This window comes from Mercenaria mercenaria, unplaced genomic scaffold (assembly GCF_021730395.1).
Source record: "Mercenaria mercenaria strain notata unplaced genomic scaffold, MADL_Memer_1 contig_3708, whole genome shotgun sequence".
In the NCBI taxonomy this organism is placed as follows: Eukaryota; Metazoa; Mollusca; class Bivalvia; order Venerida; family Veneridae; genus Mercenaria; species Mercenaria mercenaria.
Genome location: NW_026461873.1, coordinates 1 through 24,373, shown reverse-complemented (window position 1 = coordinate 24,373; position 24,373 = coordinate 1). Strand labels below are relative to the sequence as shown.

The following is a 24,373-nucleotide window of genomic DNA, read 5'->3' as shown; positions in this document are numbered from 1 at the left end:
ATTAAAAAATTTATTCATAATTTCAGACAGTATGCCACATTATATGGCGGTGCTAATTTATAAAACAGCATATATACAAATCTTGCATATTTCCACCATGACCATCAGTTTTTCATTACTATTCACATTCTGGTAAAAATATTTTATAATGATATTGGAGTGGCAAAAACTTGCCTAAATCCTATGTGCTCATTTTATAGCTATATCAAACAAATCCTCTCTATTTGGCACTTTGGTTTGAAATGCTGAAATCTAGATATTGTATAATACAGATGATTAAAGATTTTATGTAAATAAGAGTGTTTTATGTAAACAATAGGGCCATAATGGCCCTAGGTGGCTCACCAAAGTAACACACCCATAACAAACATGTTTCACCTAGTGACCTAGTTTTTTACACCACATGACCAATTTCAAACTATTCTTTAAGTTTTCAAGGAGATAAGCATTCTGACCAAGTTTCATGAAGATAGTGTCATAAATGCCTCTAGAGTGTTAAAAAGCTTTTCCTTTGATTTTGACCTGGTGATCGAGCTAGTTTTTGATCCCAGATGACCCAATATATATCTTATCCAAGATTTTAATGAGGGTAACATTCTGACCAAGATTCATTAAGATTAGGCCAAAATTGTGACCTCTAGCTTGTTAACAGTCAAATTGTTGATGGCAACAATGGACAACTGACAAAGGACGACGGACACAGGGTGATCACAAAAGCTCATCTTGACAACTTCTTGCTCAGGTTAACTAACAAAATATATTTTTCCACCAGGGAAGCAAAATTAATGATAAATCTATTGCTCTGAAAATAAAGGACTAATTAAATAATTCAAATGCTTTGGTTTTAGTCTGTCTTTAATAAAGTCTTTCAGTATTATACAAATATAAGCACTTATTAGAAAAGTCAGTAAAATATCACAGTATCAAAACACACGCTAAAATGCAAAATTATCAATGTCGGATTTAACATTTTTTTTCCTAAATAATTTTGTTTTTACAAGGTTACATAAAATTTATTAAATTAGAATATTCCCGTTTGACTCACAAAATCTTCTCCTGATAAAAAGTATTTGTCTGTTTAGAACCACTGTATATTTCAAATTCTTAAACCTTGAATACAGATTGAGCAATTTCTTCTTGAATCATGATTGTAATCCAATTTTTCATGAAGAAAGATGAAACATTTACTTCCAAAAAGATCTGGCATTAGACAAGTTAGTATTGAGAATACTTTAAGCACATGTATTAAAGCTGCATCTGTATTAAAGTCTGACTGAATTTACATGATTCCTGCTGTTAATGAGTCTTTCGTTAACACATAAACAACCTGCATCCAAACCGCATAAGTCTAACAATAACCACAAATTTGGCAGTTCAGTGTTTGCTTCTTGTCTGATGCTATGTCAGAAATTACAACTGACTTTTGTTCAACCAAAGAGATCTGAGATGAGTTGATCAGCTTGCATAATTTTGTGGATATGTCCAATTCCTACAGCTGGTAATCCTAGTACGTCCCTTCCAACATAACGCAACTGAAATAAAAACAATAGATAAACTATATATTTTACAACAAGTTTCAACATAGCATAATTGTTTTTTTATACCCCCACCAAACATGTTTGTGGGGGTGTGGGGTGGGGGGGGGGGGGCTATATAGGAGTCAGTTTTGTCGCATCGCGTCCCGAAATCTATTATCTCAGTTGTTACTAAATGGATTTGATTCAAACTTAAAATAGACGTTCCACTTTATCACCAACATCATGTGACACAAGTTGCATAACTCTGACACCAAGTTTTCATGAATTATGTCCCCTTTTACTTAGAATTTAAGGTTAATTTTGTTGTATTTTCACTGTATCTCAGTTATTGCTAAATGGATTTGATTCAAATTTAAAATGGTTGTTCCACCTCATCACCCACATCATGTGACATAAGGTGCTTAACTCTGACATCAATTTTTTATGAATTATGTCCTCTTTTACTTTAAATTTAAGGTTGATTTTGATGTATTTTCACTATATCTGAGTTATTACAAAATGGATTTGATTCAAACTTAAAATAGATGTTCCACCTCATCACCCAATCATGTGACACAAGGTGCATAACTCTGAAACCAATTTTTCATGAATTATGCCCCTTTTTACTTAGAATTTAAGGTTAATTTTGATGTATTTTCACTATATCTCAGTTACTACTGAATGGATCTGATTCAAACTTAAAATAGATGTTCCACCTCATCACCCACAGCATGGGACACAAGGTGCATAACTCTGACACCAATTTTTCTTGAATTATGTTTCCTTTTACTTAGAATTTTAGGCTGAACACCACTAAATCCAGCTGTTCTTTATTTCATATAAAATTCACTCACTTCATAACGGTTTTTCGACATTTTCTAGCATATCAGATTTTCAGAGACTTATATTCCCATAAAGAACTAGATCGCTACTTTAGAAAACCAAAAAGAAAAGGGGGTGTTAACTTTTATATAAGAAAACTACAGTTCGTTAAATACAACCCGCTGAATTTACTACTTTTCGCTTCTTTCAATTTCTCTTTTCGTGACATTAAATTCTTACGCCGCCATTTTTATCTAGCATGCGATAGGAACATGCCGATTTCAATAGAATGCAAAGTGATACATACTGAAACGCAGTAGGGTAAAAGTAAGCACATTGCTGCCGAGAAAATGCACTAGGAAAGGAAAAAAGATTAGTACTATTTATATTTGGACTACGACCTGCGGAGTATTTTCATTATCTCATTCTGATTGGCTTAGAGCCAAAGGGAAGTAACCTTTTTTAACTTTTGTACTGAGTTTCTTCCCCTTAAATTTCAGGAATTAGTCTATTTTCAGAAATCCTATTTTTAGATTTTCAATATTTTAGGTATTTTTCTAAATTTTTTATTATAAGTCCTATGTAAAAAGTAAATACATTTTTCTGTGGTAACATGGGTCGATAAGACACTTTTTTGTATTCACTTTTAGTGTATCTCTAATATTATTTTTATATTTACCTCATCCCTTATCCAGGGCACATAATTATACTAGTACATGTATTACTTATATGTGGAAGCCCAGGATGAAGTACTCCAAAGACGAGTAAACTTCTTTTTAAGTATCAAGCTTTTTTGACATTTTTATATTATTCTAAGTATCTTTAAGATTTCTTATGGTTGCCATTCTTCTGTGACAAGACCGTATGGTGGGGGTATGAGTCACTCCTGTGACAGTTCTAGTTCTTTTTTTTTTTTTTTTTTTTTTTTTTTTTTTTCAACTGGCTTAGTGTTTAAGACTTGACTGTAGAAAGTATGCATGTCACATGCTATTGTTATTTTCAATTACATGAAAAAAATGATGATATATTGGATATATGTGAGTCTATGTGTATATATATATATATCATGTTTCATGTATTTTGTCTTGGATACTATTTACTATAGCTGTTTGGTTTCCACTGATGATTCTATATGAATAAACACTTTAAAACATTGCATCAAAATATTACTCTTGTATAGTTACATGTAAATTTTGTCTTATTTTCAAAATAAATAGCATTTTCATTTGTTCAGTCAACAATAAGTTATTCAAACATATACAATACACATTCAAAATTTATCACTTTATGAAAATGGGATACTTTGCTCACAGAAAGAAATCAAAGATTGGTTATTTTGTATTAACTTATGTAGATAATCATATCTATTGGAAGGCCTTGCATATTGCCAAATGTTAAATAACAATTACGATATCAAATGTTAACTGTCTATTACTTAATGCTAAATGTCAATACTTTATGCTTAAATGCTACAAACCAAAAACTGTATGCATATACCGCATAATGGGTTAATTCTGCGGGGTATTATTTCTGCTTATTCTGCAGGTCGAGGCTGTCACGCAGAGATAACTTCCGCACATTTAAACTATCAGCAGATTTTATGATGCAATAAATAAACTTTGATATTTCGCCTCCGACGAGTTTTTCATCTGCTATGAAGTTATTCACACCACAAGGTGCTAACTGTATCGACTGTGGTTGATTGCTTTTGTTACTGAATCAAACTTTTGCAATATTTTAAAAATTGTACTTGATTTTGTATTTGTACATATTTGTAAACAAATCGTAAATTTCTCTACCCGCAGTGTTACATGTTATAAAAAGAACTTTCAAAATGAATTTCCAGGTACTAGACCTACATTATTTATATTTAAATCCGATTTCTGATCTTGCACGGTAATGAAAAGAAATCAGATTTAAACATAAATCAGCTGCACTAACTTCACTGTCCTAGATAATGCCGCAAAGACATAACTGACGAGAACGATATGCATTTGAGTCGTTAATTAAGACGTAGTAAATGCAGTAGCTATTTCCCATGCGTACATTTTACTTGCGGTTTATGCAAATCTTAAAAATTAATTTCTTGCTTTTCTCAAAGGTCGCAAAAATAAAAACCGCAGAAATAAACTAGGTCCATTTTAGGACAAAATCACAGATTTTTTTGCCAGCAGAATTAACCCACTATATGGTATCTAATGCTAAATGCCTAATGTTAATGACAAAAAGTTAATGCTTATTGCCAAATGACAAATGCTAATCATCAAATTCTTCAACTTAATCAGTTATTTGCATCTCCTAAACTAATGAATGTAACTTTTAATTATTTAAAAACATACAATGTTCTACCAGTCGGATTTGAAACAATAATATATTCTACTAGTTATAGAAACAGGACGAAAACTGTTCACTCTTAAATGTTTAGAAAAAATTTTAACACAGTGAAAGATGTAATAAGGGCCAATGACTGTTTAAAGGATGCATTCATCCATTGATATATTCAGCTCTTTATTTTAATAATCACTGAGCAATTAGCATTAGGTATTTATTCTTTTGAATTTTGCACCAGCCTTCCTGAATGGGATCTTATGGAAGGTTGGTGCGAAATTCAAAAGAATAAATTCCAAGAAAATTGCCAGGGGGCCCAAGTGGTTAAGGTCTCTGACTTCTCTTGCCCCTCATTGATGTGGGTTTGAGCCTCACTTGGGGCATTGCATTCTTCATGTGAGGGAGCCATCCAGCTGGCTTAGAAAGGGCGGTGGTTCTACCTAGGTGGGCTATTGTGATGAAATAATGCACTGAGGAGCACCTGCGGTCTTCCTTCACCGTAAAAGCTGGAAAGTCGCCATATGACCTATAATTGTGTTGGTGCGATGTTAAACTCAACAAAATAAAATAAGTAAACAAGAAAATTGCCGAATGTTAAAAACTATGTCATATATCACTTGCAAACTACCAAATGCTAAATACCACTGATTCAATGCTACTTGCCAAGTTATTGTCAAATTCTTTAATATCTGTATTTCTTATCTTTCAATAGTTTGATAGAGACTGATTTTGGCAATAGCATGTTCTTTCGGTTGTGTTAGCATGGGTAAGAGACTTTTTACTTTCAACTGTTTCAAAAAACAGCTTTTAAATAAGAGCGTGTCATGATAGATGGCTGGTGACAAAAGGATGAATTCATTCTTTGTGATACTCAGGTCTGTATATAGATAAGCATTTGGCATTTATTATTTCAAAGATCAAATTTAACAGTTACATTAATTTTATCATTTTGCAATATCCTTCTTAAAGCTGATGTTTCACATAACACACTGAGGTTTGAGAATTTGTCAAATGACATGGAACATTGGCTTTCCATATGTCTACTTACTACATAATTATATTTATCTAATATGTTAACTTGTAACTGGAGTACTATGTTAAACAGCTGCACACTAACCTTTGTTGTAAATGTATGTGGAAACAGCTTAAATAGCTAACCTTTGTTGTAAATATATGTGGAAACAGCTTAAATAGCTAACCTTTGTTGTAAATGTATATGAAAACAGCTTTAAATAGCTAACCTTTGTTGTAAATGTATGTGGAAACAGCTTTAAATGTTGCAAATGTATGTGGAAACAGCTTCAAATAGCTAACCTTTCTTGTAAATGTATGTGGCAACAGCTTTAAATGTTGCAAATGTATGTGGAAACAGCTTTAAATAGCTAACCTTTGTTGTAAATGTATGAGGAAACAGCTTTAAATAGCTAACTTTTGTTGTAAATGTTTGTGGAAACAACTTTAAATAGCTAACCTTTGTTGTAAATGTATGTGAAAACAGCTTTTAATAGCTCCCCTTTGTTGTAAATGTATGTGGAATCAGCTTTAAATAGCCAACCTTTGTTGTAAATGTATTAGAAAACAGCTTTCAATAGCTAACCTTTGTTGTAAATATATGTGGAAACTAGGGATGTCAACGGATATCCGGATATCCGGTTATTCGGTCACGGGTCCGAATATTCGGATCTAATTTAAGTATTCGAATATTCGGTAGTACTATACAGATTACTGAAATATTTATTTTCATGTTCATAGCATTATAATTTTTCGTCACGTAGATAGCGTGTCAAAACGTAATACACAGTCGCCATGGTGATGACACCTACCCGACAGGTGTGCGAAACATATTTGTCATCTTAGCTAGTCCTGTTTGATCAAACAATGCAATTATTGTCAATTAATAATTATGCATAATTTAAAACACGTGTTTACAAATCGTCGGCAAATATTACAGCTTTAAAGAAAAGACGCAAGAGAGTGCGAAAGTGATAATTAGTACACGTGCATTATATACTCTTTTATTGACGCCGGCTGCAACAAACATTTGTCGATAAATATCGGCGCTGCACTTGATAATGTGTTTGTGTAATTAAAGAAACAAATCCGTCTTTTCATACTGAGTTTGCAATTATATAAAGCCTATTTTTGAAAGAATATATTTTGGACCCGGACTTATATAAATAATTACATATAACTGACAGAAGGGATTCGAATCCTTCCAATCTGCATAATAAAACTAAACCGAAAGTAGAAAATTTTTGTCAGAGTTACCTTTCTTCCATTTCAAAATGGCGACCGCTAATTTATTGCAAGTACGACGGATCCTAGAAAAACGTCATAAGCCCTTATATAGATACGTTTAGGTCATCAAAAAAAAGAGGTTATGTGCGGGAACGAATATCCGGATATTCGTTCGGATGGTTGACCGAATATTCGGATACCAGTTTTGGTATTCGTTGACAAATGTATGTGGAAACAGCTTCAAATAGCTAACCTTTCTTGTAAATGTATGTGGAAACAGCTTTAAATGTTGCAAATGTATGTGGAAACAGCTTTAAATAGCTAACCTTTGTTGTAAATGTATGAGGAAACAGCTTTAAATAGCTAACTTTTGTTGTAAATGTTTGTGGAAACAACTTTAAATAGCTAACCTTTGTTGTAAATGTATGTGGAAACAGCTTTAAATGTTGCAAATGTATGTGGAAACAGCTTTAAATAGCTAACCTTTGTTGTAAATGTATGAGGAAACAGCTTTAAATAGCTAACTTTTGTTGTAAATGTTTGTGGAAACAACTTTAAATAGCTAACCTTTGTTGTAAATGTATGTGAAAACAGCTTTTAATAGCTCCCCTTTGTTGTAAATGTATGTGGAATCAGCTTCAAATAGCTAACCTTTGTTGTAAATGTATTTGAAAACAGCTTTCAATAGCTAACCTTTGTTGTAAATATATGTTTTGTTTGTTTTGGGTTTAATGCCGTTTTTCAACAGTATTTCAGTCATGTAACGGCGGGCAGTTAACCTAACCAGTATTCCTGGATTCTGTACCAGTACAAACCTGTTCTCCGCAAGTAACTGCCAACTTCCCCACATGAATCAGAGGTGGAGGACTAATGATTTCAGATACAATGTCGTTTATCAAAAAGTCACGGAGAACATACGCCCCGCCCGAGGATCGAACTCGCGACCCCGAGATCCGTAGACCAACGCTCTTACCTACTGTGCTAAGCGGACGGGTTAAATATATGTGGAAACAGCTTTAAATAGCCAACCTTTGTTGTAAATGTATGTGGAAACAGCTTAAATAGCTAATCTTTGGTGTAAATATATGTGGAAACAGCTTTAAATAGCTAACCTTTGTCGTAAATGTATGTAGAAACAGCTTTAAATAGCTAAAGTTTGTTGTAAATGTATGTAGAAACAGCTTTAAATAGCTAACATTTGTTGTAAATGTATGTGGAATCAGCTTTAAATAGCCAATCTTTGTTGTAAATGTATTTGAAAACAGCTTTCAATAGCTAACCTTTGTTGTAAATATATGTGGAAACAGCTTTAAAAAGCCAACTGTTATCGTAAATGTATTTGAAAACAGCTTCAAATAGCTTACCTTTGTTGTAATGTATGAGGAAACAGCTTTAAATAGCTAGCATTTGTTGTAAATGTTTGTGGAAACAACTTTAAATAGCTAACCTTTGTTGTAAATGTATGTGAAAACAGCTTTTAATAGCTCCACTTTGTTGTAAATGTATGTGGAATCAGCTTTAAATAGCCAACCTTTGTTGTAAATGTATTTGAAAACAGCTTTCAATAGCTAACCTTTGTTGTAAATATATGTGGAAATAGCTAACTTTTGTTGTAAATGTATGTGAAAACAGCTTTAAATAGCTACCCTTTGTTGTATATGTATGTGGAAAACAGCTTTAAATAGCCAACCGTTGTTGTAAATGTATTTGAAAACAGCTTTGAATAGCTTACCTTTATTGTAAATGTATGAGGAAACAGCTTTAAATAGCTAACTTTTGTTGTAAATGTTTGTGGAAACAACTATAAATAGCTAACCTTTGTTGCAAATGTATGTGAAAACAGCTTTACATACATGTAGCTACCCTTTGAACTTTAAATAGCTAACCTTTGTTGTAAATGTATGTGAAAACAGCTTTTAATAGCTCCCCTTTGTTGTAAATGTATGTGAAAACAGCTTTTAATAGCTCCCTATTTGTTGTAAATGTATGTGGAATCAGCTTTAAATAGCCAACCTTTGTTGTAAATGTATTAGAAAACAGCTTTCAATAGCTAACCTTTGTTGTAAATATATGTGGAAATAGCTTTAAATAGCTAACTTTTGTTGTAAATGTATGTGAAAACAGCTTTAAATAGCTACCCTTTGTTGTATATGTATGTGGAAAACAGCTTTAAATAGCCAACCGTTGTTGTAAATGTATTTGAAAACAGCTTTGAATAGCTTACCTTTGTTGTAAATGTATGTGAAAACAGCTTTAAATAGCTAACTTTTGTTGTAAATGTTTGTGGAAACAACTATAAATAGCTAACCTTTGTTGCAAATGTATGTGAAAACAGCTTTACATACATGTAGCTACCCTTTGTTGTAAATGTATGTGGAATCAGCTTTAAATAGCCAACCTTTGTTGTAAATGTATTTGAAAACAGCTTTCAGTAGCTAACCTTTGTTGTAAATATATGTGGAAATAGCTAACTTTTGTTGTAAATATATGTGAAAACAGCTTTAAATAGCTACCCTTTGTTGTATATGTATGTGGAAAACAGCTTTAAATAGCCAACCGTTGTTGTAAATGTATTTGAAAACAGCTTTGAATAGCTTACCTTTATTGTAAATGTATGAGGAAACAGCTTTAAATAGCTAACTTTTGTTGTAAATGTTTGTGGAAACAACTATAAATAGCTAACCTTTGTTGCAAATGTATGTGAAAACAGCTTTACATACATGTAGCTACCCTTTGATGTAAATGTATGTGGAAACAGCTTTAAATAGCCAACCGTTGTTGTAAATGTATTTGGAAATAGCTTTAAATAGCTTATCTTTTTTGTAAATATATGAGGAAACAATTTTAAATAGCTAACTTTTGTTGTAAATGTTTGTGGAAACAACTTTAAATAGCTACCCTTTGTTGTAAATGTATGTGAAAACATCTTTAAATAGCTAACCTTTGTTGTAAATATATGTGAAAATAGCTTTAGAATTGTATTGTAATAAAATGTTGAAAATAGGTTTCAACATCTATTTTTTTAAATTATTGTGGAAACAGTTTTAAACAGCTAAAATTTATTGTAACTTTGTAAGGAAACAGCTTTGAATAGCTTAAGTTTATTGTAATGTGTATGTGGAAACAGTTTTTAGTAGTTGTAGTTTGTTATAAATTTATGTATAAGGAAACAGCTTTAAATAGCTGAAGTTTGTTGTAAATGTATAAGGAAACAGCTTCAAATAGGTAAAGTTTATTGTAAATGTATAAGAAAACAGCTTCCAATAGCTGAAGTTTATTGTAAATGTACAAGAAAACAGCTTCAAATAGCTTAAGTATGTTCTAAATGTATGTGGAAACAGCTTTAAATACATAAAGTTTGTTGTAAATGTATAAGAAAACAGCTTCAAATAGCTTAAGTTTGTTCTAAATGTATGTGGAAACAGCTTTAAATACATAAAGTTTGTTGTAAATGTATAAGAAAACAGCTTCAAATAGCTTAAGTTTGTTGTAAATGTATGTGGAAACAGCTTCAAATGGTTGAAGTTTATGGTAAATGTATAAGGGAACAGCTTCAAATAGCTGAAGTTTACTGTAAATGTATAAGAAAACAGCTCCAAATAGCTAAAATTTTTGTTCTAAATGTATGGGGAAACAGCTTCAAATAGCTAAAGTTTGTTGTAAATGTTTGTGGAAACAGCTTTAAATAGCTGATGTAAAAGCTTGTTGAAACATCTTTATAGAGCTAAAGTTTGTGGTAAATGTATCTGGAAACAGCTTCAGACAGCTTAAGGTTATTGTAAGTGTATGTAGTGGTTGAAACAGCTATAGTTTGTTGTAAATGTATGTTGAAACAACTTTAAATAGCTAAAGTTTATTGTAAATACAGTCAAATACTGTTACCTCGATATTCAAGGGACTGCAACAATTGCATCGACGTATCCAAAGTTCGACGTAATGATATCGTCTGTCTAGGACTACATTTTGTATCTGTTTAGGACGTCTATATTGTCATTACATCCCATGCTTTTTTTGAAAGGTTTGAAAGGGGAAAATATAAAACATAATTACATTTTTAATAACATTTTTATTGACAAATAAAACATCTTAATTTAATAGTACATACATATAACTTTTTAAATTTTTACTAGATCCTTTCCTATCAACAGCATGCTCGGTAGAGTTGCTACTATCCCCCTGGTTGGTTACCGGGTCCTTCCGTAAACACGTCTGAATACAGCGGTAATGATCCTGGTTGAGAAGTAATTCTGAATACGTTTCAATAACAAAAATTTGCCAGTTAAATACGCATATTGTTACTCAATCAAAAATGGCAGATTTTTACTAAACCAAACTCCGGAAAACATCTTGCCTGTTTGCACGCTGTTTTACACTAATTATTGAGAATTAAATGCAGACTTAAATTAATTACTAACATTCAATTGGAATAAAGACTAATAACAAACAAAGCAAACAAGCAAACTAACCTGACTATAATTAATACATCGCCGGACAACAATAGGTTGATTTTCAAACCTTATATACTTTTTGACAAGCCGTGATATCGACAAAGGTGTAAAAACAGTACAGGTAGGTTGACGGGACTGAAAAATCCCATCGAACTCAACAAAATATCGTGCTAATAATATCGAGGTAATGATAAATAATACCATTGAAATATATAGAAAAAAGTCGGGACCGACCAAAACACATCGTGCTAACCGGAGTATCGAGCTAACCGAAATCGAGGTAACGATATTCAACTGTATATGTGGAAACAGCTTCAGATAGCTGAAGTTTGTTGTAAATTTATAAGGAAATAACTTTAAAAGCTGATTTAAAAGTTTGTTGTAAATGTATAAGGAAACAGCTTTAAGTAGGTAAAATTTATTGTAAATGTATGTGGAAACTGCTTCAAAAAGCTAAAGTTTATTTTAAATGTATAAGGAAACAGCTTTAAGTATCTAAAATGTGTTGTACATGTATGTGGAAACAGCTTCAGATAGCTAAAGTTTACTGTAAATGTATAAGAAAACAGCTTCAAATAGCTAACATTTGTTGTAAATGTATCAGGAAACAACTTTAAATAGCTGAAGTTTATTGTAAATGTATGTGGAAAGAGCTTTAAATAGGTAAAGTTTATTTTAAATGTATAAGGAAACAGCTTTAGATAGCTAAAGTTTGTTGTAAATTGATAAGTAAACAGCTATAAATCACTAAAGTTTGTTGTAAATTTCTAAGGAAATAACTTTAAATAGCTGGTTTGTTCTAAATGTATGAGGAAACAACTTTAAATAGCTACGTTTTATTCTAAGTGTAGGTGGAAACAGCTTTAAATAGGTAAAGCTGTTGCAAATGAAAGTGGACAATGCTGTAAATATTTAAAGTTTACTGTAATTATATCTTGTAACAGTTTTAAATACCTAAAAACTTACTGTAATTGTGTGTGTATGTAAATAAAATTCAAAACTCTTCTAGTATTGCTTCTTTTTACAGTTTTCAAGCATAATCAAACTTGCCCTAGTGATTTTATGCTTCTCAAGGGAGAGGTGAGCATATAGTCACCACCTTGTCTGTCCGTCTGTCACACTTATTGGCTGAAAGATAACTTAAAAGTATTCAACGTACCAAATTGTAAATTTATACAATGATAGAGCTCATTGCGAGGAAGTGCAGTGACAAGCTGCCATGGGTCAAATGTACATTCTTTTCAAGAGAGTAACTGTATGTGGTCCTGTTTTTGAGTGAATTCCCTTTTCAGTGACTCAATGCAGACTTGGAGCGCCAATATAAATTACAGGCTCTGGCATATACCGGATTTAAGCAATTTAAACTTAAAGTAACCTTAACTGTATCTATTTTGTAACCATGGGGATACTAACCCTAACCTTTAGTCAGTATATCATACATATTATACACTAAATGCGCAAGAACATGCAATAATTTGGGTATTTTTGCTGTGTGCTCCAAATTACAATCTCTTCCGCGCATGCACAGATGACCGCTCCAACACTGCAATGAGCTATATTGTTTCTTCAATTGACCGGGTGACCTAGATTTTGATCCCACACAACCTAGATTCAAATCTGACCTAGCAGTCATCAAGACAAACATTCTGGTAAATTCTCATGAGTTTCAAACTTAAACCGTGGACTCTTGAGTGTTAACAAGATTTTCCATTGACCTAACCTACTGACCTATTTTTTGACCCCACATAATCCAGATTCAAAGTTGACATAGAGAGCATCAAGAGAAACATTCTGATCAAGTTTCATAATGGTAGGGTCACAATCATGGCCTCTAGTGTTAAAAAGTTTTTCCTTTGATTTGACCGGGTGACCTAGTTTTATACCCCACAAGACCCAGCTTAAAACCTGACCTATAGATGATCAAGACAAACATTCTGACCATCTTTCATAAATATTGGGTCACAACTGTTGCCTCTAGAGTGTTCACAATCTTTTTCTTTGGTTTTACTGGGTTATCTAGCTTTTGACCCCAGATGACCCAGATTCAACACTGACCTAGAGATCATCAAGACAAACATTCTTACTTCTTTTCATGAGTTTCAAACTTAAATTGTGGTCTCTAGAATGATAACAAGAGTTTGCTTTGATCTGGTTTGTTGACCTAGTTTTCGACCCAGTTTCAAACTTGATCAAGAAAAACATTTTGACCAAGTTTCATAGACTTAACACTGGATCACAATGTGGCCTTTAAAATGTTCACGAACTTTCCCTTTGAACTGGCCTACTGACCTAGTTTTTGACACCATATAACTCAGTTTCGAACTTAATCTAGAGATCATCAAGACAAACATTCTGACAAAGATTGATAAAGAGATGGTCACAATTGTTGCCTTTAAAGTGTTCACAAGCTTTTCTCTTAATTTGATTAGTGACTTAGTTTTTGACCCCACATCATCCAGATCTGAAATATACCTAGAGATCATCAAGACAAACATTCTAACCAAGTTTCATGAAGACTGACTTACAACTGTGGCCTCTAGAATGTTCACGAACTTTTCCTTTGATTTAGCTTACTTAGCTAGTTTTTTTTTTATATATATCACATAATCAGGTTTCAAACTCGAGCTAGAGATCATCAAGATATACATTCTGACAAAGTTTGATATCAAAGGCCTGAAGGGCCTGCGAGTCGGCTAATGATTGATGTACTGGTAGTATAGTCTACCAGTTTCAGTTTGGTTTTAGTTTTTTTCCCCAACTGAACAGAGATTTTGTTACAATAGATGAAATGGACATTCAATTGATGCCTAGTAAAACTTTGATTGACATTATACAAGTATTTAAACCCAATATATTTCTCTAAAATTGAAGAGTGGTTCGCAAAAATAAAAATGTTGAAAGTACAAACTACAATTTGACAGGTGACACTAAGATACTGCCCATGACTATAAATATTTTTCCAGTAAACATTTGCCTCCGGCATTACCAAAACAGGCAATTATCGGCTGGTATATATTCGCACATGATAAAATTTGAATATGAAAATTTATATATTGAAATTTTATAGCGCGGATTGCCACATACAATTTGTAACGGATGGACGAAAGAACTGTTCAGATATTTTACAGATAAGGGGCCTGGCAATAACCGTGTCACACGCTAGGTATTGTTCAATCATATTATAAGGGATGTGAATTTAAAGTATACTTACTTTTGCGTTTAAAGATATGTAAATGTTGCTGAGTGTCAATATATAGTGTCATGAATGTTTACACTGACAGGAAAATTGCGCATTCGAAACTAAGAGAAGTTACTCGGACTAGCTACCAATTTCGGAAAAGATAACCAATATTAATAAATGCAGTTCTTTTTTAGTTAAAACCATCATTTATTCTATTCAGACCTGTTAACCCCTTCAAAACCATGTCAGTAGTCCCCAAGTCTATGTACTTTCAATTATCCGTTTTGATTCATGTAGACAGACAGGCCCAGACTGGGCTGAAAAAAATGTTTGAGCCAGTTTTACGTGGTCGGTAGCAGGGTGGGTGTGGGGAGGGGTGTTCCTTCCCGCTTTGAACTGCAGTCAGATTTTGAAATGGGCATTGTGGCAGGTGGTAAAAGGGCAAATGTATCAAACTGTAAAGTGGCAATATGGGGAGAGGGTGTGGGAGGATACCCCCTCCTGCAGTCAGGAAATTTTGAAAATGTAGACCCTTGATACAGCCTTTGGTGCGATTTCTAACTGAAAATTTTATGTTTCAATTTCTAAATATTACCTAGATTCTTTTTAGTATTACAATATTCAAAGTATGAATGACTGTCACTTCATATTTTACTTTCAGGTCATGCCTCAGCACTAGAATATAAGTCTGATATTGATTCTATGTATGTATTATAAAAATAAATTCTAGAATCATTTCTGTTACAATAATATCTATCATGTCTGTTACTTTAATGTTTAAATTTCATAACACAGCTCGATATTTACCCAAAATATTATATCCGGATATGATTACACTTTCTTTTATACCGCCAAAATCTCCAGTTTCAATAATATGTTTTACAAATTGTGATGATATGAAAACAGTTTAGCAGCAATTGGCAGTATCTGACATTGAAGTTTACGGTGAAATTATTTAAATCATTTCATAAAAAAAAATTTTCATTGTCAAAGCACTCTAACATAACGATCTACTTTCGATTTCAAAAACTACAAGAAAATACAATTTAATGTTGGGCCGATTTGTTTATTTCTCGAAAAATTAGAAATAAAATCATTTTTAAAATCAGTAGTAATTAAACAAATCAGTAAGAGCTCTTTCTCGGGATAATTTATCCGCTTACTGACTGCAAAAATCAAGCCATGTGTCATCATGAAAAGCAGAATGGGTGACGGTTTCATTTTTTTGCGAACCTGAATCGTAAGCAAATTATCCAAACCAGTCAAAATTCCAGAAAGGTTACGATCTAGATTCTTTCTAGTATTACAATATCCAAAGTATGACTGTCAATTCATCTTTTTACTTTCAGATCATGCCTCAGGACTAGAATACGAGTCTGACATAGATTATATGTAGGTGTAATAAAAATAAATTCTAGAATCATTTCTGTTACAATAATATCTATCATGTATGTTACTTGAATGTTAAAATTTCATAACACAGCTCGATATTTACCCAAAAATGAAAATATTATATCCGGATACGATTACACTTTTCTCCAGTTTCAACAATATATTTTACAAATTGTGATGATACGAAGACATTTAGCAGCAATTGGCAGTATCTGACATTGAAGTTTACGGTTAAATTAGCTCTTATTTAAATCTTTTCATAAAAAAGTTGTTTCGTTTCGTCAAAGCAGCCAAACATTGACGATCTACTTTCGATTTCAAAAACTACAAGAAAATACAATTTAATGTTTCGCCGATTTGTTTATTTCTCGAAAAATAAGAATTAATATCATTTTTAATATCAGTAGTAACTAAACAAACCAGTAAGAGCTTCTTCTTCCGATAATTTATCCGTTTACTGACTGCAAAATTCAACCCACGCAAAGTTATAAACAGGTCACGCGTGTTCGCCGAGAAGTGTCCAGAATGTAGTTAGGATTCATCCGCGAAGTCTCGCGGAAGAATTAACGTACTGCACATATCTTATTCGGGTCATTTAAAATGAAGCTGTCATAATTTAATTTCATCGATGTGGTAGACTCTTTGATAAGAGACATTCCAATGCTTTCAGAGGTACCCACTCAATAAAATACTAGCAGTATGTTCTGGAACTATATTTTGTCTTTCGCTGGATGTTACGCAAGCTTTGTAAGCCTGCGCAATTCATAAAATGCACAGCACAATAAATTTGTTATTTGCGCAATGATTTTAAAGATTATTTTTTGAAACGGACAGGGTAACAAATGGATAATTTGGCTAATAAGTTAATATGCAGTTTTTATTTAAATTTGTGAACAACATATTTGCTATTTTGTGACAAAAGGGCATAAAATTCGTCACCATACCATAATCATATGCGCAAATGTATTACCAAATCCCGCAGAATCGTTATGCGTGTTTATGCTTAATGAGTTACCGCGGAAGAAAATACGTGGCTTTATTCGAGTATTACACAATTACAAGTCATAAATATGACAGATTACATCGTATATTGGTCATAGCAAATAGGATTGACATAAATGAACTTCATTCGATCAATGAACTCTTTGAAATTAGAGACAATCCAATGGAACTACATCACTTCGCTGTGTTGTGAGGCCATTTAAGAATGAGAAATCGTGCGATAGCAAGGACTCGTCAAACGCTTGACAGCGTTTAGCCGACTCAAAAAACAGGGCCACAACTGTGGTCTCTAGAGTGTTCACATGCATTTCTCTTGATCTGACTGGGTGACCTTGTTTTTACCCCACATGACCCAGATCTGAAGTTAACCAAGGGGTCATCAAAACAAACACTCTGGGTAATTCTCACCAGTTTAAAACTCTGGTCTAGTGACTTGGTTTTTGACCCCACATGACCCAGCTTCAAACCTAGAGATCATCAGGACAAACATTCTTACCAAGTTTCATAGAGTCACAACAGTTGCTTATACAGTGTTGACAAGCTTTACCTTTGTCTTTTGACCCCACATGACCCAGATTAGAACATTACCTAGAGATCATCAAGACAAACATTCTGACAAGTTTCATAAAGAATGAGACAACTGTGGCCTCTAGTGTTCACAAGCTTTTCCTTTGATCTGGCTTACTGACCTAGTTGTCCATCCCTCATGACCCAGTTTTGAACCTGACCTAGAGATCATCAAGACAAACATTTCTCACAAAGTTTCATAAATACTAGGTCACAACTGTGGCCTCTAAAGTTTTCACAAGGTAAATGTTGACAGATGTCACATGACAGACACAGCTCAATGACCAGTCACAATCACCATGAGCACTTTGTGCTCTTGTGAGCTAAAACGGGTTCTGTATGCTGCTTCTAACAGTTGCAAATCCAGGTGAGTTTAATAAATTAATTCTTTCAGAAAATCGTAATAAGTTTCCTTTACCTTACATCCCACTAGATTTTCAAATCTTGGAGAAACAAAAGACCAGGCACCCATATTTCGATGTTCCTCCTGTGCCCAGATATATTCTGAAATAGATTTAATAGATTATAACTTCAACATTTTAACACTGTTTTATTATTTTTTAATAAAATGTTTTGGCTTGAGCCTTCTTCAGAGAAAGCTAATAACAAACAAGCGATACCTCTACCATGATTAACAACCACAGACACTGCTTTGATACAGGGAATATAAAATATATTGTGCATGACCTTTGACCTTAGTGTGGCCTAAGTGGTGCACTTTGTATGTCATCTTGATAAAGTAAATATTTGATGCTAGTTTTTATGAAAATCCTTCTAGTGGACAAAATTTTAACCTATCTGATCTTTGACCTCCATGTGCGACCTTGACCTTGGACCTAGTGTTGTCTTGATGAGGTTAATATTTGATGACGAGTGTAAAAAATAACGAGCAGACAGTAACTGAAGTTACTTGACCTTTGACCTCCAGATAAGCCCTTGACCTTGGATCGAGTGATCTGGGTTGTGAAATCTGCAAGTTAATAACTGATGCAAGTTTCATGAAAATATTCCAAGCGGTTACATATATATGGAGAAGACAAGAATAAACAAGAGGGCCATGAAGGCCCTGTATCGCTCACCTGACCTATTGACCTAAAGATCATCAGGATTAACATTCTAACAAAGTTTCATAAAGATATTGTCATAAATGTGATCTCTTAAGTGTTAACTAGCTTTTCGTTTGATTTGACCAAGTCCCCTAGTTTTAGACCCCACCTGACCCAGATTCGAACTAGACCTAAAGATCATCAAAATTAACATTCTGACCAAGTTTCATGAAGATAAAGTCATCAATGTGGCCTCTTGAGTGTTAACAAGCTTTTCCTTTGATTTGATCTTGTAACCTAGTTTTTGACCCCACCTGACTCAGATTTGAACTTGACCTACAGATCATCAAGATCAACAATCTGACCAAGTTTCATTAAGATATGGTCATAAATGTGGCCTCTACAGTGTTAACTACCTTTTCCTTTGATTTGACCTAGTGACCTAGTTTTTAATCCTACATAACCCAGATTCAACCTAGACCTTGAGACCATCAAGATTAACAATCTGACCAAAATTTATGAAGATACAGTCATAAATGTAGCCTCTAGAGTGTTAAACAGCTTTTCCTTTGATTTGACCAGGTGACCTAGTTTTTGACCCCAGATAACCCAATATTAAACTCTTCCAAGATTTTATTGAGAGTAATATTCTGACCAAGTTTCATTAAGATTGGACCGAAATTATGACCTCTAGAGTGTTAACAAGCTTTTCCTTTAATCTGACCTGGTGACCTAGTTTTTGATCCCAGATGACCCATTATCAGATTTGTCTATGATTTTATTGAGAGTAACATTCTGACCAAGTTTCATTAAGATTGGACCAAAATTGTGACCTCTAGAGTGTTAACAAGATTTTCCTATGATTTAACCTGGTGACCTAGTTTTTGACCCCAGATGACCCAATATTAAACGCGTTTAAGATTTTATTGAGAGAAATGTTCTGACTGAGTTTCATTAAGATTGAGCCAAAATTGTGACCTCTACAGTGTTAACAAGCTTTTCCTTTGATTCGACCTGGTGACCTAGTTTTTAACCCCAGATGACACAATATCAAACTCGTCCAAGATTTTATTAAGGGTAACATTCTGACCAAGTTTCATTAAGATTGGACCAAAATTGTTACCTCTAGAGTGTTAACAAGCTTTTCATTTGATTTGACCTGGTGACCTAGTTTTTGACCCCAGATGACCCAATATCGAATTTTCTAAGATTTTATTGAGGGTAACATTCTGACCAAGTTTCATTACGATTGGGCCAAAATTGTAACCTCTAGAGTGTTAACAGTCAAATTGTTGACGACGGACGGACGACGGACACAGGGCGATCACAAAAGCTCACCTTTGAGCACTTCAAATAATGCCAGGTTGTCCCAGACATTGAATGACAATGTAACATTTGGCATACTTTGAGCTTGTTATTAAGACCCATTACATATTCAAATTACGGTTATTAACGACAGTGCAAAATATATTAATAGTAAAACAATTTTCAACTTATGACATGCAAAAGGTATGTTAACACAGAAATCTATTATAATTAGGTAAAATGACACATATATATATATATATATATATATATATATATATATATATATATATATATATATATATATATATATATATATATATATATATATATATTAGTGATTAAAACAGTACTTTGGAGTTCATACCATGTGGTAAAACTATATTGTCACCTGCAAAGGTTTGAGATACATTTATACCACTACAATGAGAGAAATCTGTCCTGATACATTTTTAACCTCACAACAGTTTACTAGTTTTATCAGACATAAAGTGCCAAAATGTCAATCAGATTCATGGGCCTTTATTTGATAAAATAAGTTTTATCTTTTACCAATTCTCAGACAGTGTGCCAATCAGATAGCTCTAATACAGCCCAGTATCCATTTACAATTTAACCAATATTTGGCAATGACAGGTTGAAATTGCATACAGATGTAATACTTTTAGTAGTAGTAGTACCTTAACTAATGCTGACAGTCCTTTCATTTTTTTTAATGCTAAGTCAAAGATGTGAATTGGTTGATTTTCAAAGTTATGTCAAAATGTAGTAAATTCCTCATTAAAAGTATTGTCATTTAGAGTAAGACCAAATACAGATTCAGAAAACTCATGGGCAGGAGAGCAAGTCCTGCATAACAACTTTCTAACTGCTTGATTTAAAGAGACATCCACTTTTATCCCTTTTTCAAATCTAAGTTAGGAGAATTTGGTAAATGTTATACCTTTGGCATTTGGATATTTGCTCAGTTCCCTTTGCAACTCAGCAGTGGGGAATGGACAAAGACTCTAGAAAAAAATAGAATAAATTGTAAACTATGCAAACTCTGTAGGAAATGATTTCCCATAGATAAAAACATCTACTTAATTACTAATCAATTTCCAACCAAGATCTCTGACACTATAATTTAAGTAACTGCATTTGCTTTGAAATACAAGTACATGATAAAACTTGAATACTAAACATGGATCTCTTTCAAAGTTTTAAATTAAAAAATATCAGAACTATAAGCTTTACATACCTCTAGTCTAATTATAGCCATATCTTCTACGTTTCTTGTATCTCTCTCTTTCTGAATGGCGTAGTAATGTTTGCCTGAGCAGAAGACAACCTTACTGACTTTTTCACCCTTGACCTTGAGGTCCCCAAGTACAGGTTTGAAAGTAGTTCCTGGAGCCATTTCAGAAAAACTAGAAGTAGCTGCTGGCAAACGTAGTAATATCTTTGGTGCAATAACAATAACTGGCTTTCGGTAATTACGTATCATCTGCAGATTTATAATATATTTTATCAATAAAAAGAAAACTTCTTAAACTGACTAAAACATATTGAAATTGTATGCAATGTATTTAATGTAAAGAAATATTTGTGTAAAGTAATTAATATATTGTTCAAGTTTAAGTGGTAACAAGTGGGTCATGATGATGGTGAGTATCACAGCTTAAATATTTAACAATTTCAACAGTCGTTCAAGAAATATTTCTGTCAAATTACTTTGAAAACTGGCCTGAACAATTTATTTCAAGCATATTTTTGAGGTTTTCCAAAAAGCAATATAGGGAAACCTAGCATCACCTATCCAGAAGCCATTATTTCTACAAATAAAGATGACTTTAAAAAGTTTAGCAAAGGGTCACCGAATGAACATTTCTACAAAAATATTTCAAAATCCAACTGCTGGTTTAGAAGAAGATTGTTTTATTTCATTTCTAGTAGCCAAGTCTTTAGAACTGAAAATAACCTGAATATTCTTGGTAGCGGGACACAGAAAGAAAAGTTCTGTTCAACTGTTTAAAAGTCTGACTAAGTGGTTCACGAGAAGATGTTGTTTGAATATTTTCTATGTTTAGCTCTGGCAGCCATGTTTTCTGATGAATTGAGCAAATTTGAACTTTTGTTTTAGGTTAAAGATTTGTGTGAAATTATCTAAAAATCTGGCAAGCAGTTTGTGAAAAAATTAAAGGTTTCCCTACAAACATATAGAGAAAATGACCACGCCCTCTGGTAGCTATATTTTCTCTATGAATAAGATTTAATTTGAACACTCTTTTCAGAAGGTCATCCAGCACACGTACACTGTAAACATGAACACAGACATTTTATAGTTCGAAAAAAAGTTTTTAAAGCTAATTAGCATTTAAAGAGCATGCAAAAAACATTAACAACAAAAGCTTCTGTAAAACAAATATACCTACAATAATGTCCTGTAAAAAGTAGCTTTAAGTCTTCAGTCTGCTGCGACTTTGATCTTTGACTCAACAATAAAAGAGGTCATCTACTTAACAATAATTGTCTTAAGAGTAGTTGTTGATAAGAGATCATCTGTAGTCTAAAGATATCAATATGACCTTGACCTTTAACATATTAACATTGAAAAGTAATGGTCATCTATCTACCACAGAAATCATTTTCTGAAGTTTTACTATCCTAGGACAAAGCATTTTTCAGCTATTAAGCAGAAAACGCTTTCTGTGACCTTGACCTTTTAACCCCAAACATATACGGGTCAACTAGTAACCATAAGAAATCATCCTATGGAGTTTAAATAACTGTAACCCTAACCCTTCACTAGTTATTGATTTGAAAACCATTTTCTGTCTCAGTGTCACTGTGATCTTGACATCTGACATACTAATCTCAAAAACAATAGGGTTCATTCACTGACCTCAGACAATCATCCTATGAAAATAAAAAGTAACGTGTAAGTGTATATTTCCTGGAAGCACAGCAAACACGGCCAGTGCTATGCATCAAAAAATAGGCCCGCAACAAATAAAAACTGTAGTGGAAAGATACTGCAGACGGGTTGCTTAAAAATCCATGATGTTTTATCAATGTTGGCTTATGTGCTCCTTGTTATTGACCAGCAACCAAATTGTCTACTAACAGACCGACTGTCTGACCAACTTGACAATACAGCCATAATATACTGAGCAGACTCACTAGCTGGTGTGGTGGGGTTCAGGATCTGAATATTTATATCGTCTCCATCCACAGATGTTTCACTGCTGACACAACCTTGTAGAAACCTCTCAATGCGACACGAGGAATGTTCTGGGCCAGCACCATCCGTACCGTGGGGTTATAACATTACAAGGCCTGTCTGAAGTAACCATTTATCTGAAGAAACATTATTTATTACGATTATGAGTTCATTATGATCATGCAACAAAACTGAAATATATGATTTCTTCTCTGTCATTAGATTGAATGCTCACTGTAGTAATACCAGATGTAACAAATATAGATAGCATAACAATTGCAACTTCAAAGGATAAGCATTCATATAAGAAGTTGCTTTTTATACCTTATATGAAATGTTAGGTTAAAAAGAGAGCAATGATCTAGTGGTTAAGGTGTCAGCAGTTCAATCTGGGGTCATGTGTTCGAGTCCCACTGGGTAGTAACCATGTCATCTTATATGACTCCAGTACTGGGTTTCAAGGGAACAGACTCAAGCATTCATCACATTCAAGCTAAAATAAACTAGAAGATGCTTTTGTAGAAAAGCGCGTGTCTCCCCAAATGCAGTTCGTATAGGCAAGAAGTCAATAGGGGACAGGTGCGAAAGTCAAATAGACACTGATGGTTGGCTGCAATAGGGATCATCTACTTGGCATGTCCAATCTTCCTATTAAGTTTCAACATTCTGGGTCAAATGGTTCTCAAGTTATTGATTGGAAAGAGCTTTCTATGTTCAGCCCCCTGTGACCTTGACTTTTGATGGAGTGACCCCAAAAACAATAGGGGTCATATACTCTGTAAGTCCTGTCACCCTATGAAGTTTGAAGGTTCTAGGTCAAATGGTTCTCAAGTTATTGAATGTATTTCCATTTTCTGGCCGCTGCGACCTTGACCTTTAATAGTGACCCCAAAATCAATACGGTTCATCTATTCTGCGTGTCCAATCATCCTATGAAGTTTCAACATTCTGGGTCAAATGGTTCTCAAGTTACAGACCCGAAATGGTTTTCCATGTTCAGGCCCTAACTATAATGGATGGATCCGGGCTGTCAATCAAACTAATTGTTATCTAAGATATTGACCAATAAGATAATGCGGATTATTCAGTGCACTTACCTTGTTGCTAACCAGTCATTGCTTCCCACAAGCTTTCACTTAGAAACCGTTACTGATTTATTGTTTTAAGTTTGATACATTTTTTTGAAGGAAGTGGTGTTGAGGTGTGCGTTAAGAATATGTAATGCCGACGAGCGGTACCCGGAAAGGCTAGAAGGGGGAAGATTTATTTTTTCCGTAAACCAAAGGCCGATTTAAAAAATGTAAGCGTTGAACGTTAAACGGATC

General features: G+C 33.5%; 1 protein-coding gene across 1 annotated transcript; it reads right to left on the bottom strand.

Moving 5' to 3' along the window:
• Positions 1-474: 474 nt before the first annotated feature.
• On the bottom strand, positions 475-21,329 carry LOC128553328 (probable 2-oxoglutarate dehydrogenase E1 component DHKTD1 homolog, mitochondrial). Its single transcript, XM_053534464.1, has 4 exons — positions 21,087-21,329; positions 20,790-20,853; positions 17,914-17,999; positions 475-1,532 (listed from the first exon to the last, which is right to left on the bottom strand). The coding sequence occupies exons 1-4, from the start codon at positions 21,243-21,245 to the stop codon at positions 1,428-1,430; spliced, it is 414 nt and encodes a 137-aa protein (XP_053390439.1). The 5' UTR covers positions 21,246-21,329; the 3' UTR covers positions 475-1,427.
• Between the last annotated feature and the right edge of the window lie 3,044 nt (positions 21,330-24,373).